Here is a 17,361-nt window from a genome sequence, read left to right as displayed (position 1 = left end):
TCAATTCTACCTCCAACACACCCCTAACCCTTATCCCAACTGTAGCCGTAACCCTAATCACAACCCTAACCCCAACACACCCCTAACCACAACCCTAACCCCAACACACCCCTAACCCTAACCACAACCCTAATTCCAACCCAACTCTAAGGCTATGTGCCAACGTTGCGGATTCGTATGAGATTTTTCAGCATCATTTTTGAAAAATCCACGGGTAAAAGGCACTGCGTTTTACCTGTGGATTTACCGTGGATTTCCAGTGTTTTTTGTGCGGATTTCACCTGTGGATTCCTATTGAGGAACAGGTGTAAAACGCTGCGGAATCCGCACAAAGAATTGGCATGCTGCGGAAAATACAACGCAGCGTTCCCGCGCGGTATTTTCTGCACCATGGGCACAGCGGATTTGGTTTTCCATATGTTTACATGGTACTGTAAACCCGATGGAACACTGCTGCGAATCCGCAGCGGCCAATCCGCACCGTGTGCACATAGCCTAATTCTAAAGGTATGTGCACACGCTGCGGAAAACGCTGCGGATCCGCAGCAGTTTCCCATGAGTGTACAGTTCAATGTGAACCTATGGGAACCAAAAATCGCTGTACACATGCTGCGGAAAAACTGCACGGAAACGCAGCGGTTTACATTCCGCAGCATGTCACTTCTTTCTGCGGATTCCGCAGCGGTTTTAGAACTGCTCCAATAGAAAATCGCAGTTGTAAAACCGCAGTGAAATGCGCAGAAAAAACGCGGTAAATCCACGATAAATCGGCAGCGGTTTAGCACTGTGGATTTTTCAAATCCGCATAGGACCAGAATACGTGTGCACATACCGAAACCCTAACCCTAGCCCTAACCCTACCCCTAACCCTAACCCTAGCCCTAACCCTACCCCTACCCCTAGCCCTAACCCTACCCCTACCCCTACCCCTAACCCTAACCCTACCCCTAACCCTAACCCTACCCCTAACCCTACCCCTAACCCTAACCCTAGTTCTTACCCCAACCTTAGTGAAAAAAAAAAAAATTCTTTATTTTTTTTATTGTCCCTATCTATGGGGGTGACAAAGGGGGGGGTCATTTACTATTTTTTTTATTTTGATCACTGAGATAGGATATATCTCAGTGATCAAAATTCACTCTGGAACGAATCTGCCGGCCGGCAGATTCGGCGGGCGCACTGCACATGCGCCCGCCATTTTGGAAGATGGCGGCGCCCAGGAATGAAGACGGACGGACCTCGGGCGGCCAGGTAAGTATAAGGGGGGGGAGATCAGGGCACGGGGGGGGCGTCGGAGCACGGGGGGGTGGATCGGATCATGGGGGGGGTGGATCGGAACACAGGAGGGAGGATTGGAGCACGGGGAAGGATTGGAGCACGGGGTGAGGGATCGCTGTGCGGGGGGGGTGGATCGGAGCACGGGGGGGGGGGGTCGCTGTGTGCGGGGGGGGGATCGGAGTGCGGGGGGGTTTGATTGCAGCACAGGGGGTGTGATTGGTGCACGGGGAAGCGGACAGGAGGACGGGGGAGCGGAGCACAGGACGGAGGGGAGCGGACCACAGATCGGGGGGCTGGGGGGGCGATCGGAGGGGTGGGGTGGGTGCACATAAGTGTTTCCAGCCATGGCCGATGATATTGCAGCATCGGCCATGGCTGGATTGTAATATTTCACCAGTTTTTTAGGTGAAATATTACAAATCGCTCTGATTGGCAGTTTCACTTTCAACAGCCAATCAGAGCGATCGTAGCCACGAGGGGGTGAAGCCACCCCCCCTGGGCTAAACTACCACTCCCCCTGTCCCTGCAGATCGGGTGAAATGGGAGTTAACCCTTTCACCCGGCCTGCAGGGACGCGATCTTTCCATGACGCATATGCTGCGTCATGGGTCGGAATGGCACCGACTTTCATGACGCAGCGTATGCGTCAAAGGTCGGGAAGGGGTTAATAACCGAAAAAGTAGCGTTACAGATCTTGTTGACCTGGGTATCTTGAGCCTGAGCCCCTGATTTTACACTTGGTGCCACAATTGCTAGCCATAATCATGCCCCGTTAAGTGCCACGTGGGCTCATTTAACTGGGCTGAATAAGATTACAAAAAAACTTTGCTTTCTAACAAGAACAGAGTCACCCTGAAACATGGACTGTGTCTGTTATTTCAGCTAATTCCCATTTACCTAAATACTAGAGACAGCCCAGGCACAAGAGATATAGGTATATTCCTTGGGGGTGGATCTTTGATAGCTGTAGTACTCTTATTAAGGAGCCTTTCACCCTAAGAAATATCAAATTTCATTTTTTTAAATATGAACAGTAAATCTGCTTAGTATAAACCAAAATCCTACTGTCACGCACCCTGCATGGTGCTTACAGATTGATCCGTGCGGGTGTCCTGAGCTGGGGTGAAAGTATACCAGGCATGCAATCAGGGATCTAGGAGGAGTGATGTAGCTGAGGTAAAGAAAGTATTTCAGATGAACAGGACCTTAGACATGTGACTGCCAGGGGAGTGTCCGGGAACGGAGTCCCAGAGAGCTATACACTGCTGGGAGAAGCAGGAGAAGTGTCAGACAGGCAAAAGTCAAAATCAGAGTACGGCACAAATAGCAAAAAGGGGCAGACAGGAAAGTGGTCAGGGACAAATGCCGAGGTCAGAACCAGAGAGAAAACGTGGTACCAGAGGGGCCAGACAAAGCGGGTAGTCTAAGGGCAAAGCAGGAGTCAACATAACCAAACGAGCAACAAGATTACAGGCATACAAAGGGTCAACCTCTTCAGCCGAGGGCAGGAATATAACTGACACTGGACCTAGGAAGATTGGCAACTAAATAGCAGCCCTCTGCCAGAGAGAGGCAGATACAATTAAACCCGTCTGACCAGGACGGCAAAAAGACAAAACCCCGTCCTGGATCATGACACCTATAGTTACAAGTCTGGGAACGATAATAATAATAATAATAATTTTTATTTATATAGCGCCAACATATTCCGCAGCACTTTACAATTAAGCGGAGACATGTACAGACAATAAATTCAGTACAAATTAAGACAATTTAAACAGTGACATTAGGACGGGTGATAATTCACAGAGGGAGGCGGAGTTTCCGGATACAGAATTAGTTATACAGTTTTTATATGTTTTATTTGTTTTCATGGTTGGTAAAGCTACAATGTGGATAAAACAAGATCAGTGACCACGTGACTGGCAGAGGTGGTTGTTAGGCGTTATTTAGATCAATGGGGGAAGTGCACTTTCATTTCTCTTCACAGTGAGAGGATGTTGCAAATAACCCAAATCCAGCTCTCTGTAATGGTGCCCGTCTTTCTCCTGGTCTGTTCTTCAGGTAAGAGGCCTTCATATAGATATTCTCAGACTTTGTCTTTTGGCGCAACCATTGAAGGAATGATGAGAGACTATCTGTTTTTTTTTCTTGACAATGCAGATAATCTGGCATCATTTTTTAACCCTTTAAAAAGCAAGACATTTCTCATTTTTGCTCTTTAGCTTTTTCCTCCAAAAACTTTTTAATTTGTTTCCGTCAACATCACCGTTCGAGGGCTCGTTTTTTTCTGGGATGAGTTGTAGTTTTGAAAGACACCATTCACTTCACCATATAATGTGCTAGAAAATGGGAAAAAATTCAAATCTGACAATATTTTGGGGGGTTTGTTTTTATAGCTTTCATTGTGTGGTTCCATGATTTTCCATGCCAGCATGATTAAGGTGATAACAAACTGGTATATTTTTTATTAATTTACTGTTCACTCAAAAAATCTCAAAAATGTGTAAAAAAAAATGATTTGTGTCAGCATTTTCTGAAACCCTTTGCTTTTTGTATTTTTTTCGTTGATGGAGCTGAGTGAAGCTTGATTTCTTGTAGACTGAGGTGACATTTTTGCAGTTTATATGCATTTTTTGGGGTTCAAGTGCGTTTACCAAAGGTAGTAAATCTGACAGCTTGAAAGTGATGGATGACAAATTCAGCTCTTCTTCATCTACTGTATATGTGAATACATCATATTGCAAAATCCTGATTGTAGATAAGGTAACTAGTGAAAATATTAAAATTGTCCAATTATATTATATTTTTCGGACTATAAGGCGCACCGGACTATAAGACGCACCCAGGTTTTAGAGGTGGAAAATAGGGAAAAACATATTTGAAGCAAAAAAGGTGGTAAAATATTTAATAACATAAACATACTATTATATGTGTTGTTATTATATATAATAGTATGTTATTATGTTAGAAGCTACGGGACCAGTGTGGTGGCTGTAAAGTACTATATGAAGACGCTGGAGGGTGAGTATAAGAATGGGGCACAGGTCTTATATTTAAAGCACCACTCCAGCACTGAAAAATAACACCGGAGTGCTGCTTTAAGAACCCATGGGAGAACTATAACTCCCAGCATGTCCTGCAGAACCTAAGGCATGCTGGGAGTTATAGTTCACCAAAGAAGTGGCAGAGTGCTTTATTGTGTGTTGTAGTAACTAACCTTTTAATTGTGGCAGCCAGCCACACTGTGGTGAGGTAAAATGCTGGAGCATCCCATCCCATGACACCACAGAGCGCTCCCTCTTGTTGCCTCTCCACAGCACAGGAGTAAGCTTGCAGATTGTAGTGTGGTGTCTGCAGGACCTGTGATGACATCAGAAGAGGGAGGGCTCTGTGCTGCCATGTAATGCTCCCGCCCGCCCACTCCTGACATCACACAAGTCCTTGTGCTGGAGCACTCAGCACCCAGCACAGCCAGGCAGGCAGGTATGCAGCAATCTTGTCCCCTCTGGCCCCTGCTGCTGCCCCCTCCACGACCAGATACACAGATCTCCCCAGCTGCTGCAGGAATCCAGCGCTGGGGAAACTATGTGTGTCCCTGTGAAGGAGTATTCATTTGCTGCTCCCAACTCACAGCTCAGCTGACAGGTGGGCGGGGAAGCAGCTAATGAATATTCACTGCACTTTAATGATCGGGACCATGTGGTTTCCCCAGAGTTGATTCCTGAAGCCCAGCAGGGATGTTTTTCTGCCTCCTGCCTCCCAGTGCAATCCCACTCGCTGCTGCCCCCTCTCAAGTTACATCCCTACCATAAGATGCACCCACACTTTCCTCTCAAATTTGGAGGAAAAAAAGTGTGTCTTATGGTCAGAAAAATACGGTATTTGTTTACATGACTGAGCTAGAGAACCGAGGTGCAGATTAAGTACTGGCCAGACTATTTTCCTGTATAGTTCCCATTCACACTTTGGACATCTTTTTCCTTGTCTTCATCACAGTTTTTCTCCCCTCTCACACCGCTGACCCCATCCCTGTAGTGGTAGACTCTTCATTTATGTACTATCACTCCTCGGTCTCTCACTTCCACCTGGCTTTTTTTTGCTAGTCATCTTCATTTAGGCTTGTATAACTTTCCTTTGGCTACTACACTTCATTCTCTGATGTCAGACTTTACCACTCATTACAAAAGTGGTCCTCCTCTCTAACCAGGGCTGAACTCTATGCTCTCACTCACTATGGAGGCAGCTCTCTATTATGGTGGCCAAGATTCCCCTCTGAAACAATCACAACTTTAAACTTCCCTGAATGACATAGTCTTGTGCAGCACATCACACCTGACAAATGTACAAGTTTAATGCTTTTAAGGATTTGGAGTCCCAACCTGCTTCTTGTACTCTCTGTGACTGATCCTGAGTGGAGACAATCTGGCTTGTGCCCTCTGTGACTGACCCTTAGTAGAGGCAACCTGGCTGATACCTTTTGTGACTGACTCTGAGTGGAGGCAATCTGATTTGTGTCCTTTCTGACTGACCCTGAGTAGAGGTAATTTAGCTCCTGCCCTCTGTGGCTGACCCTAAGTAGAGACAATCTGGCTCATGCCTTCTGTGACTGAATCTGATTGGAGGCAATCTGGCTCGTTCCCTCTCTCACTGACCCTGAATAGAGATAATTTAGCTCATGACCCTGAGTAGAGATAATTTAGCTTGTGCCCTCTGTGACAGACCCTGAGTGGAGGCAATCTGGCTCATCCCCTCTCTGACTAACCCTGAGTAGAGATAATTTAGCTCATGCCCTTAGTAACCGACCCTGAGTGGAGGTAATCTGGCTCATGCCCTCTTTAACTGACACTGAGTAGATATAATTTGGCTTGTTCCCTCTGTGACTGACCCTGAGTGGAGGTAATCTGGCTCATGCCCTCTGTGACTGACCCCGAGTTTAGTTGTAGGGTGGAGAGCCAAGATTATTATTATTATTATTCATTTTTATAGCGCCATTTATTCCATGGCGCTTTACAGGTCAATGGGGCAAATATAGACAAGTACAATTAACATGAGTAAAACAAGGCACACACAAGTACAGGAGGAGAGAGGACCCTGCCCGCGAGGGCTCACAGTCTACAGGGGATGGGTGAGGATACACTAGGTGAGGGTAGAGCTGGTTATGTGGCGCTTCAGTAGACTGGGGATCACTGCAGGTTGTAGGCTTGTCGGAAGAGGTGGGTCTTCAGGTTCCTTTTGAAGGTTTCCGTGGTAGGTGAGAGCCTGATGTGTTGGGGTAGAGAGTTCCAGAGTATGGGGGAAGCAAGGGAGAAGTCTTGGATGCGGCTGTGGGAGGAAGAGATGAGAGAGGAGTAGAGTAGGAGATCATGAGATGATCGAAGGTTGGGTGTAGGTAGGTAGCGGGAGACCATGTCACATATGTATGGAGGAGTCAGATTGTGAATGGCTTTGTATGTCATTGTTAGTGTTTTGAACTGTAGCCTCTGGGCAATAGGAAGCCAGTGAAGGGCCTGGCAGAGAGGAGAGGCTGGGGAATAACGGGGAGACAGGTGGATTAGTCATGCACCAGAGTTTAAGATGGATTGGAGTGGTGCCAGAGTGCTAGAAGGGAAGCCAGAGAGTAGGAGGTTGCAGTAGTCAAGGCGCGAGATGATAAGGGCATGCACTAGTGTTTTTGTGGTTTCATGGTCCAGGAATGTACGGATCCGGGAAATGTTTTTGAGTTGGAATCGGCAAGAGGAGGCAAGGGCTTGGATATGTGGCTTGAAAGAGAGGGTAGAGTCAAGGATCACCCCGAGGCACCGAGCGTGCGGGACCGGGGAAAGTGAGCAGCCATTGACATTGATGGATAGGTCGAAGGAGGGGTAGAGTGAGGTGGGGGAAAGATGATAAATTCTGTTTTGTCCATGTTCAGTTTTAGAAAACGAGCAGAAAAGAAGGATGAAATAGCAAACAGACATTGCGGGATTTTGGTCAGTAAGGAAGTGAGGTCGGGTCCAGATAGGTAGATCTGCGTGTCATCAGCGTAGAGATGATATTGTAAACCGTGGGATTCTATGAGCTGTCCCAGGCCGAAGGTGTAGATGGAGAAGAGTAGGGGTCCTAGAACTGAGCCTTGGGGAACACCGACAGACAGGGGGCGAGATGAGGAGGTGGTGTGGGAGAGGGAGACACTGAATGTCCGGTCTGTTAGATATGATGAGATCCAGGATAGGGCCAAGTTTGTGATGCCAAGAGATGAGAGGATCTGTAACAGGAGGGAGTGGTCCACAGTGTCGAAGGCAGAAGACAGGTCCAGGAGGAGGAGGACAGAGTAGTGTCGCTTGCTCTTGGCAGTTAGTAGGTCGTTGGTCCCTTTAGTTAGGGCAGTTTCAGTTGAGTGATGTGTTCGGAAGCCAGATTGTAACTGGTCAAAGAGGGAGCAGGAGGAGAGGTGGGAGGACAGTTCAAAATGGACATGCTGTTTCAGTAGTTTTGAGGCAAGAGGGAGAAGGGATATCGGGCGATAGCTGGACACGGAGGATGGGTTGAGGGAGGGTTTTTTGAGGATAGGTGTGATTGATGCATGTTTGAAGGATGAGGGGAAGACACCGTTTGTAAGTGAGAGGTTGAAGAGTTGTGTTAAGGTTGGGATGAAGACTTTTGTGAGGTTAGGGATGATGTGGGATGGGAGCGGGTCAAGAGTGCAAGTGGTGAGATGTGATCTTGATAGAAGGAGGGAGAGCTGATCTTCTGTCATGGTGGAGAAGCTGGCTTTGGAGCAGGGCTGAGTAGTCAAGAGGAGGGGCATTGGGGGCTGCGGGCCAAAGCTTTGTCTGATGTTATCTATCTTCTGCTTAAAGAAAGAGGCAAATTCTTCAGCTGAAATGATAGGGGAGGGAGGAGATGCTGGGGGATGGAGTAGAGAATTGAAAGTGTTGAAGAGCTGTTTAGGGTTGTGAGACAGGGAGGATATGAGAGATGAGAAGTAAGTTTGTTTTGCGGCAGTGAGCACGGACTTGAAGCTGGCAAGGGACTGCTTGTATGCAGTGAAGTGCTGAGCAGAACAAGATCTCTTCCATCACCGTTCAGCGATCCTGGAAGCCTGTCTCAGTTCTTTGGCCAGGCTGGTTAGCCAGGGCTGCCTGTTGATTCTACGAGTTTTGCTATGCATGAGTGGGGCGGCCGAATCGAGTGTTGCTGTTATTGTGGTGTTATAAAAAGAGGCAGCAGCGTCTGTGTCATGGAAGGAAGCTATGTTTGTAAGAGGGAGAAGGGACTCAGAGAGTGATTGTAAATTGAGGTGTTTGAGATTTCTGCGAGGGTGAGTGAGTTTGTGGAGTGGAGGTTGTGCGCTAGGAGGGGAGAGAGAAGAAAATGTCAGTAGGTTGTGGTCAGACAGGGGGAGGGGTGAGTTGGTGAGATTAGTAAGGGAACAAAGGCGGGTGAAGATGAGGTCCAGTGTGTGGCCATCTTTATGGGTGGCTTCAGATGACTATTGAGTGAGACCAAAAGAGACAGTGAGCGAAAAAAGTTTAGAGGCGGCTGAGGTGGAAGTGTCAATGGGGATATTGAAGTCACCCATGATGATAGTGGGGATGTCAGCTGAGAGGAAATGAAGTAGCCAGGTGGTGAAGTGGTCAAGAAAGGTGGAGATGGCTAGTTCTGGGGGGCGGTAGATGACAGCCAGCTGTAGATTAGAGGGGGAGTAGATGCGGATGGAGTGCACCTCGAACGAGGGAAGAGTAGCAGAGGGTGGTAGTGGAATTGGGGTAAAGGAGCAGGTGTCAGACAGGAGCAAGCCAACCCCTCCACCACGTTTGTTGCTGGGGCGATGGGTGTGAGAGAGGTGGAATCCACCATAGGAAAGAGCGGCTGGAGAGGCCGAGTCAGAGGGGGTGAGCCAGGTTTCAGTGATGCCGAGGAAGGAGAGTTTGTTATTGATAAAGATAACGGTCTCTCCTGCGTATCTGGGCTAGAACCATTGGAGCTGTCACCAGTGTTTCATGGGGAAGAGATTGTGGACTGGAGCAGTTCAGGGCGCCTGACTGATGGGGGCAGATCTGACATAAATAGCAGTTTGAGCGGGAAGACAGGACTGTCAGGACTCTGAACATTTTTTATTACCTTTTGTGCATTACTGCCCTTTTCCAAGATGGCGTCTTTGGTCTCATGTGCACTGTGTCTTCCTGCTATATAAACTCCACCCCAACCTTCAGTCTGTGCTAGAGTATACTGCCTTGCATCCAGCTCCTGACCCTGGTGACTCCCTGGCTATGTACCTACTCCTGTGAACCTGTGTGGTGATCCTGCTAATCTGCTCTGAGTTCCTGCTGCATACACCAGTAATCTGCTGCTTGTGTTTTCTCCATCTCCATTTGTTGGACATGTAAGCTGTTGCTGCTCTGCAAAAACCTGAGACTATTACCCAGGCCTACCTGGTTGAGCTAAGATATTATTTGATATTATTTGAACTGCCTTATAAGCATAGTTATCTGTGTTTGGACTAAACAAGGACTTATTCGTGTCTCAAGAGTAAAGGTACCGTCACACTGAACGATATCGCTAGCGATCCGTGACGTTGCAGCGTCCTGGCTAGCAATATCGTTGAGTTTGACAGGCAGCAGCGATCAGGATCCTGCTGTGCCATCGTTGGTCGGCGCAGAAAGTCCAGAACTTTATTTCGGCGCTGGACTCCCGCAGACATCGCTGAATCGGCATGTGTGACGCCGATTCAGTGATGTCTTCACTGGTAACTAGGGTAAACATCGGGTTACTAAGCGCAGGGCCACGCTTAGTAACCCGATATTTACCCTGGTTACCAGTGTAAATGTAAAAAAAAACAAACACTACATACTTACATTCCGTGTCTGTCCCCCGGCGCTGTGCTTCTCTGCACTGTGTAAGCGCCGGCCGGAAAGTAGAGCACAGCGGTGACGTCACCGCTGTGCTTTCCAGCTGGCGCTCACTGTCAGTGCAGAGAAGCACAGCGCTGGGGGACAGACACAGAATGTAAGTATGTAGTGTTTTTTTTTTTTTTACGTTGGTAACCAGGGTAAACATCGGGTTACTAAGCGCGGCCCTGCGCTTAGTAACCCAATGTTTACCCTGGTAACCTGGGGACTTCGGGATTGTTGGTCGCTGGAGAGCTGTCTGTGTGACAGCTCTCCAGCGACCACACAGCGACGCTGCAGCGATCGGCATCGTTGTCAGTGTCGCTGCAGCGTCGATAAATGTGCTTCATAGATTTTCTGCGTGATTGCATTTTCCTCTGAAGTTCCCTATAGACTGTTAAGCTGTGTTTAAAATTTACACCAAGTGTTGTGGACTTGAGTTTCTCTCTGCACCTGTTTGACTTTACCACTTATAAAACCATGCAAAGAGTCTCCTGAGTTATCCCCTTGTGAGTAGTGAAACAGTTAAATCCCTCTCTACGGACCCATGCCCGCTAGCTGCGCCTATACCCCCAGCTAGCCAGACTGCCGACATATCCTACCCTCAGCCCAGAGAGACTTCCGCACCAGCAGGGCCGGCGTCAGCACCCGGCAGACCGGGCAAATGCCGGGGCCTTAGAGAGAAAGGGGGGCCCACTCATGCTGTCATAGATACAGCTGGGAGAGCAGAGCAGGAGATAACATGCTCTCTCCGCCCACAAAGTCACTGCTGGCTGCGTTCTCTTAACCCCTATGTGCCAGCTCTGACACAAGCATCTTCTGACTCAGTCAGTGCAGCCAGGCAGGCACACATAGGGGTTAAGAGAAGGCAGCCAGTGTGACATTGTGGGTGGAGAGAGCACGTTCTCTGCTCTCCCCCCTGGGTGGCTGCAGACAGTGCTGAAGTTTATCAGGCAGATTCCGGAGGAGCTCTGTCCTACCAGTGCCTGAGTGAGTGCTATGGTATCCAGCAGTGGTTGCAGTTGTGGCTCAGTCTGCTGCTGTCTGTCTCCGCTGCCTAAAAATGTGGGTGATGTCTGGAGGAGCAGCTGGTGGGATGCAGCCTGTAGCCGCCCAGAACCCCAGAATACATGCATGCTGCACCAAACCTGCACCAGTGGGGTAGGAAGAAGCTTAACCCCTTCCCATCTGTATGAAGGTTATTGCTGAACCTTAAAGATAACAATCCGACCCGCATAAATGGGGTTAACCAGATGCCAGGAGGAAGGGGAGCTGCTGCCATGTGGGCTGTACGTTGGGGCCCCGTGGCCCCAGGCTGGTGACTGGAGGGACGCTGCCCAGTGCTGGCATGTGGGTGATTTCTGCTCCGGAGTCTCAGCTTCTCTCCTCCAGGTCACACTGTGCAGTCACAGCAACATTGGTTGTGTCTGTCCAGGTCCCAGCAGCTGCCACTGCTCCCACCACGGACATGGCATCACTTAACCCTTCCCCTGCAGCCACCGGCAACAAATCCACATTATTCCTTGATTAAATCAGGTTCCAACCCAATAGAGGAGCAGACATTTCCTGCTGCCATTAGGGTCTGGGAGGGGGTGACATTGGCTGCCCTGCTACTCTGTAGTGGGGGGTGACAAGTGTAACATGGGGTAACGATGACAGAGAAATGCACAGGATAATAGTGAGAGCGACAGAGGGCAGTGTATGGTATGGAGCAGTCAGGGGGTGGGCTGCAGGATCCCTCCTTACTGTACATGACTGCTCGGGACAGGGAGGCATTTAATGAGCTTCTAATGGCAGGGCACTAATTGGGTCATTAGGGTTTGTGGAAAGGATTCAGCATCAGGTCCCTCATTAATGCCCGAGCCGCCTGTTACTTTGTAGCACAGATCTGTTGGGGCCGCAAAACCAAACAACGTTGTTTATGTAGAAAAGTCTTTGTTTCATAGAAAAACTCAAAAGAGAAAAGCACCTCCCCTGTATATATATACACTGCACAGCACCTTTCCTCCTGTATATATACACACTGCACAGCACCTCTCCTGTATATATACACTGCACAGCACCTTTCCTCCTGTATATATACACTGCAGAATCTACAATAGCTGTCACTCATGTAAGAAGTGAAATCTGGCATTGTACTATACATTTCTCTGCTGTATCTGTGCATCATAAATCGGGGTATGTGTTAAAGGGGGGGGCCCACTGAGACTCTTTCGCCCGGGGCCCTCGAAAACCTGGAGCTGGCCCTGCGCACCAGGTAGTGACCAGGATAGAGTACGTACCTTGGCTCCGCTCACAACCGCGTAGGCACCGCTTAGTCCTATCCTTGAGGTGTCTGCTGAGGCCCGGCCCATACTTGTAGCTGTGTCCGCTGGACTGTGTGCTTCTACTGCCGTCTTGCCTGCTGAACTTTCTTCTTCTTCTTCTGTGCTGCCGACCATCACCTCTACTCCATCATGTGCACGGATCAGGAGATCACGTGCCAAAGAACCCGGAGGATTCGTCGTCGCCGAGGGATCTTCCAGCCACATTCCTCCAGCGCGCAGAGACTAAGTTAACCTGTTATATTCTATTGCATTTGAATTTTCGCCTATCCTCCAATCACATCCTTTACCCCCCTGCTTGTACCATTACTGTTCCTATATATAAAGAACCTGTTAACCCTTGCTCTGCCTCTTGTGTGTCACTGCATCCTATGCATCTGCTAGCATCCTACATAGAGAACCCAGCTATCACGACCCCTGATGCAGGCTTACAGCAGGGGTCTGTGCACAGATACAAAGAGAATAGGGAGGCCTGAAAGGAGAGCTACAATGAGCTTACAGACCTGACTGCAGGACCTGAAACACCTGATCCCTAAGGGGAGTGGCCAGAGGCGGAGCCAGACACTGGGTAGTGATGGAGACTGGCAATGCCGGAGAGAAGTCAAAACGTGCCAAAGTGAAGCCAGGAGGTCACTCAGGTGCTGAAGAGTGAGACAAAACGGTTAGTCAGGATGTAGCCAAAGGTCAGGGAGCCGGAGATAGCAGTACAGTACAAGCAGGGCAGGCGGGTGCGGAGTAAGAGTAATCAAGCCAGAAGGTCAGAGCCGGAAGAGACAGTAATACCAGAATCACAGAGCAAAGCACATAAAGAGGAAACGGACCAGGTCATACACGAGAGACAATCAGACAAAACAGTATGCAAGCACACCAGGGGGTAAGACACACAGCCAAAGCGAATGTATAACTGACAAGCAACCCCAGACGGGGTCAGGTATATATAGCCCTCCCAAATCCAAAAGAAGGCCACACAAAATTAACCCTTAGAGGACAGGGAAAGGAACCCTGTCCTCAACCATGACATTAGCCCTCAAGTTTGTTGTTACGTGAATCACAACTATAATGCTTATTTATGCTTTTGTCAAGTACACATCTCCAAGTCACTCTCCATGTAAACAGCTTAACACCCTATAACAGAATTCATCTAGGACATGGCATCCCAAGGACTGTTTTCACTAGTCCCAGAACCATGTTCGCATGTTCTTATGTCACACAACATAAAGTTAACTTCAACCAATTTAAGTGCTATACTGTACATGTCACAGTGGAGGGACTTCAAATATAATTGAAGGGCCAGTACTTTGTAAGGAGGAGAACACTCAGATCCCATTTTTACCATCTGACAAGCTCACATGTTGAAACAATTCAATGGAACATATTATTCAATGGAACTATTATGTTCCATCATTAGTTGAAGTGATTTCAGTAAGTCAACATTTTCTTCTACCAATATGCGTCTGCTTGAATCATTTCATGTCAATTTACTTGGGCTTCTTATAATCCACTCCTGGACATCTGTGATTCAATCAATATTTGGTGGGACCATTCTTTGCTTTCAAAACAGCATCTGTTCTTCGAGGTACACATTTCAAATCCTTCTCTCTACGGAAGTAATGCCAGACAGAATCTCACATATCAAAAGCACTGATTTTTTGGGGATATTAGCATGAAATAGTATGCAACTGGTTATTTTTCCAACTTTTCTGAACATCAATGGAGTCTCTCCATTACCCAGGAGCTTCCTGGACATTTCAAAATAATTGCCCAAAACATGAGACATTTAGCTAAACCAGAGTTTATCAAAAAGAAAAATATCCCCTGTAGACAGCTGTTTCAAGGGTTCTTACCACCTGTCAATGCAGAGTAAGGCACTAATGGGTTGGACTTTGACTTATAGGATAGCTACTTCCAATACGATGCATGAAATAGCAAGTTTCCTTCCTTTTAGTTAGTATACCCTGCAAGACTCCCTACGCCAGCCTGAAAGTCTCCACATAAAGAAATATTATTCCCTTGACCTTATACTAAGAAGTCGAGAGAAAACTTACAAGAACTTTACTATGATCTGATCTGTAGAACAGGATGTGGGTTGGTCAATAATAAAACTAACTTATGTGATTTTCTCTTCAAAACAAGAAGAAAGTAGTTCCTCTATGTGTCACTATGAGGAGGGATTTCACAATTGTCAGAGATTTTCTTTTACCAATATTTATATCCTATTATTTAGCATTAATTAGTCTTTCTTATTTTGATCCACATAAATCGGAAGAACCAAGGTTATATGATACGTAGACCATTTAATAGCTTTTACCATGAAATACATTTCTCACCTTTGCAAAGTGTGGATGTAAATGTTTCATCAATGGGAGTCTGACTGTGGGGTTTTAAAGGAATTGTCCACAACTAGAACAACCGCTTCTTGAACTAAACTAAAGCCTATACTCACCTCCCGTGTGGGGCCGTTCCAGCGGTGTCGACGTAAGCCACCCCGGGGCTGTGATGTGGTGTTATGACACATGATGCTAGGCACCCAATCAGCATTGGTGTCACTGTCTCCGCCTTTGGACAAACTGAACATGAAGAGGAAGCCAGAGCTGCAGCTGACCCCTGACTTCCTCTTTATGTTCAGTTCATACATAAGTGGGCACAGTGACGTCTGCGCTGATTGGGCACCCATGTCACATGTCACAACACCGCACGAGAGCCCCAGGGGAGAGCGTGTGCCAACACTGCGAGAAAGGCGTCTGCATGGGAGGGGAGTGTAGACTTTATTATTTTAACTGCACCAAACATTTTGTTTAAGAAGGGGTTGCCCTAGTAGTGGACAACCCCTTTAAAGTCTCTTGTGTGGAGGGAGCACAGGTGTGTATGTTTTATGACCACTTTATTCACTTCAGTGGGACTTATGGACATAGACAATCCTTCTTTCCCATAGATGTCAATGCGTGTGCGCAGTGTGTATGTGCACCAGAGGCGTTGAATGAGGAATACAGGGCTGGATGCCAAATTCTATAGTGGTGCACTCACTTCCAGAGGTGCAAGGGCCCTGTAAGGGATGACATTTCCGTCTGCGCCACAAGTACCTATACAGAGCACAGCAGTCAAAATGAGTTTGTCATCAGCTGTTTAGCTCTGCATATACAGTGATCAAGACAACAAAGCTCACTTTATCATACTGTGAGCTTACTCATATCACTCACTGTCTATGCAGGACATCACATCCTAAGACTAACTCATCTCAACTGCTTCACTCTGTATAGGTCGAACCTGCCATGAGAAAGGTCACACTGTGCTCTCCCACAGCTCCCTATTTATTTGTAGCTTTGTGAGAGTAGAAACATAGACATTTTAATTTAAAATATCCCCTGTAACTAACATTATAATAAATTTTAACCCCTCAACGACCAGAGGTATTTTTGGTTTTGCATTTTCATTTTTGACTCCCTTTCTTCCCAGAGCCATAACTTTTTTATATTTTTTGGTCAATATGGCTATGTGATGGCTTGTTTTTTGCGGGACGAGTTGCACTTTTCAACGACACCATTTATTTTACCATGTTGTGTACTTGAAAATAAGAAAAAAATTCCAAATGCGGTGAAATTGCAAAAAAAGTGCAATCTCATAGTTGTTTTTTTTTTTTTAGCCATGTTCACTAAATGCTAAAATTGAGGATCAGTAGATAAAAACGAAGGAGTGCTCACAGTAGTAATGAAATAATAGCCATGTCAATAGATGTAAACTCAATTTTTAAGTAATGATAACTACTGACAAGCCGGGCAAGTGTAGACAAGATGGACAGTCGGAAAATTATCAATAGAAACCAAAACAAAGCACCACAAAACCGACCATAAGTCCAAAATAATATAATCTTTATTAATGTAAAATTTGAGTAAAAAGCATTAAAAAAGGGGGGAAAACAATGCAGATACGAATTATAGGCCACAATGTCTTAATTTAAATGGTATAAGAACATACTGTACATAGAAAAACAAGGAAGCGTACCCAGGAGGAAATATACTAAGAATATAGCTGAATAGAGCACAAAATTGTGAAGTCATATAGAATAGGGAGGGATCACAGTTACAATTGTGTAGGCACAAATACATAAAAAGGTAATCATATAGGGGATTGTTACCCTGTACCTGTGCCCTAATAAAAGGTGAACACAGCACAACTATCAATATAAAAGTAAAAGTGTTCTCTGTGGAACAATCATGTGTACAAAAATCAACTGATAAAAAACTAATGATGACAAATAAATTCAATCTGCACAGGGTAAAAACAATATAGTGAGTGTTAAAGTACAAAGGAGTGAATACTCAAAATGTAGGAGAAAATATATATAGCGTTGTGGATAATCACTCACAGTGTGTCTGCAGATATGTGGCGCCTGGATGGCGTCCTCCCCAACGCGTGTTTCAGCTCTTTACCTTACTCAAATTTTACGTTAATAAACATTATATTATTTTGGACTTATGTTCGGTTTTGTGGTGCTTTGTTTTGGTTTCTAAATGCTAAAACTGATCTGCCATTATGATTTTCCAGATCATTGTGAATTCATAGACACCAAACATCTATAGATTCTTTTTTATTTAGGTGGTGAAAAAAAATCCAAACTTTGGTAAAAAAAAAAAAAAAAAAATTGTGCCATTTTCCAAAAGCTGTAGCGTCTCCATTTTTTTGTGATCTTGGGCTGGGTGAGGGCTTGTTTTTTGCATGGGAGACTAGAAACTGTAGTTGTCTGATTGGCTCTGCTACATACAGGCGATGATCAGATCGCCTGTACTGTATGTAGCAGAATTACTCACTTGCTAGGCTCACCGACCACTGGGTGGCGCTCAAAGCAATCCGGCAGTGACAACAATAGAGGTCTGCTGGAGACCTCTGGT

The 17,361-nt window shown here is 46.6% G+C and overlaps 1 protein-coding gene across 1 annotated transcript in view; it reads left to right on the top strand.

Moving 5' to 3' along the window:
• Nucleotides 1–3,276: 3,276 nt before the first annotated feature.
• The window catches only part of LOC138638843 (CD48 antigen-like), a 32,512-nt gene continuing 18,427 nt past the window's right edge, over nt 3,277–17,361 (top strand). Inside the window, exon 1 of the mRNA XM_069728505.1 lies at nt 3,277–3,342. Coding sequence (XP_069584606.1) covers nt 3,309–3,342 — 34 coding nt within the window. The 5' untranslated portion in view covers nt 3,277–3,308. The remainder of the gene's footprint in view (nt 3,343–17,361) is intronic.

The sequence above is a fragment of the Ranitomeya imitator genome, chromosome 1 (assembly GCF_032444005.1).
Source record: "Ranitomeya imitator isolate aRanImi1 chromosome 1, aRanImi1.pri, whole genome shotgun sequence".
Classification (NCBI taxonomy): Eukaryota; Metazoa; Chordata; class Amphibia; order Anura; family Dendrobatidae; genus Ranitomeya; species Ranitomeya imitator.
Note: the sequence above shows the minus strand (reverse complement) of the source record. Positions and strands in the feature narration are given on the sequence as shown.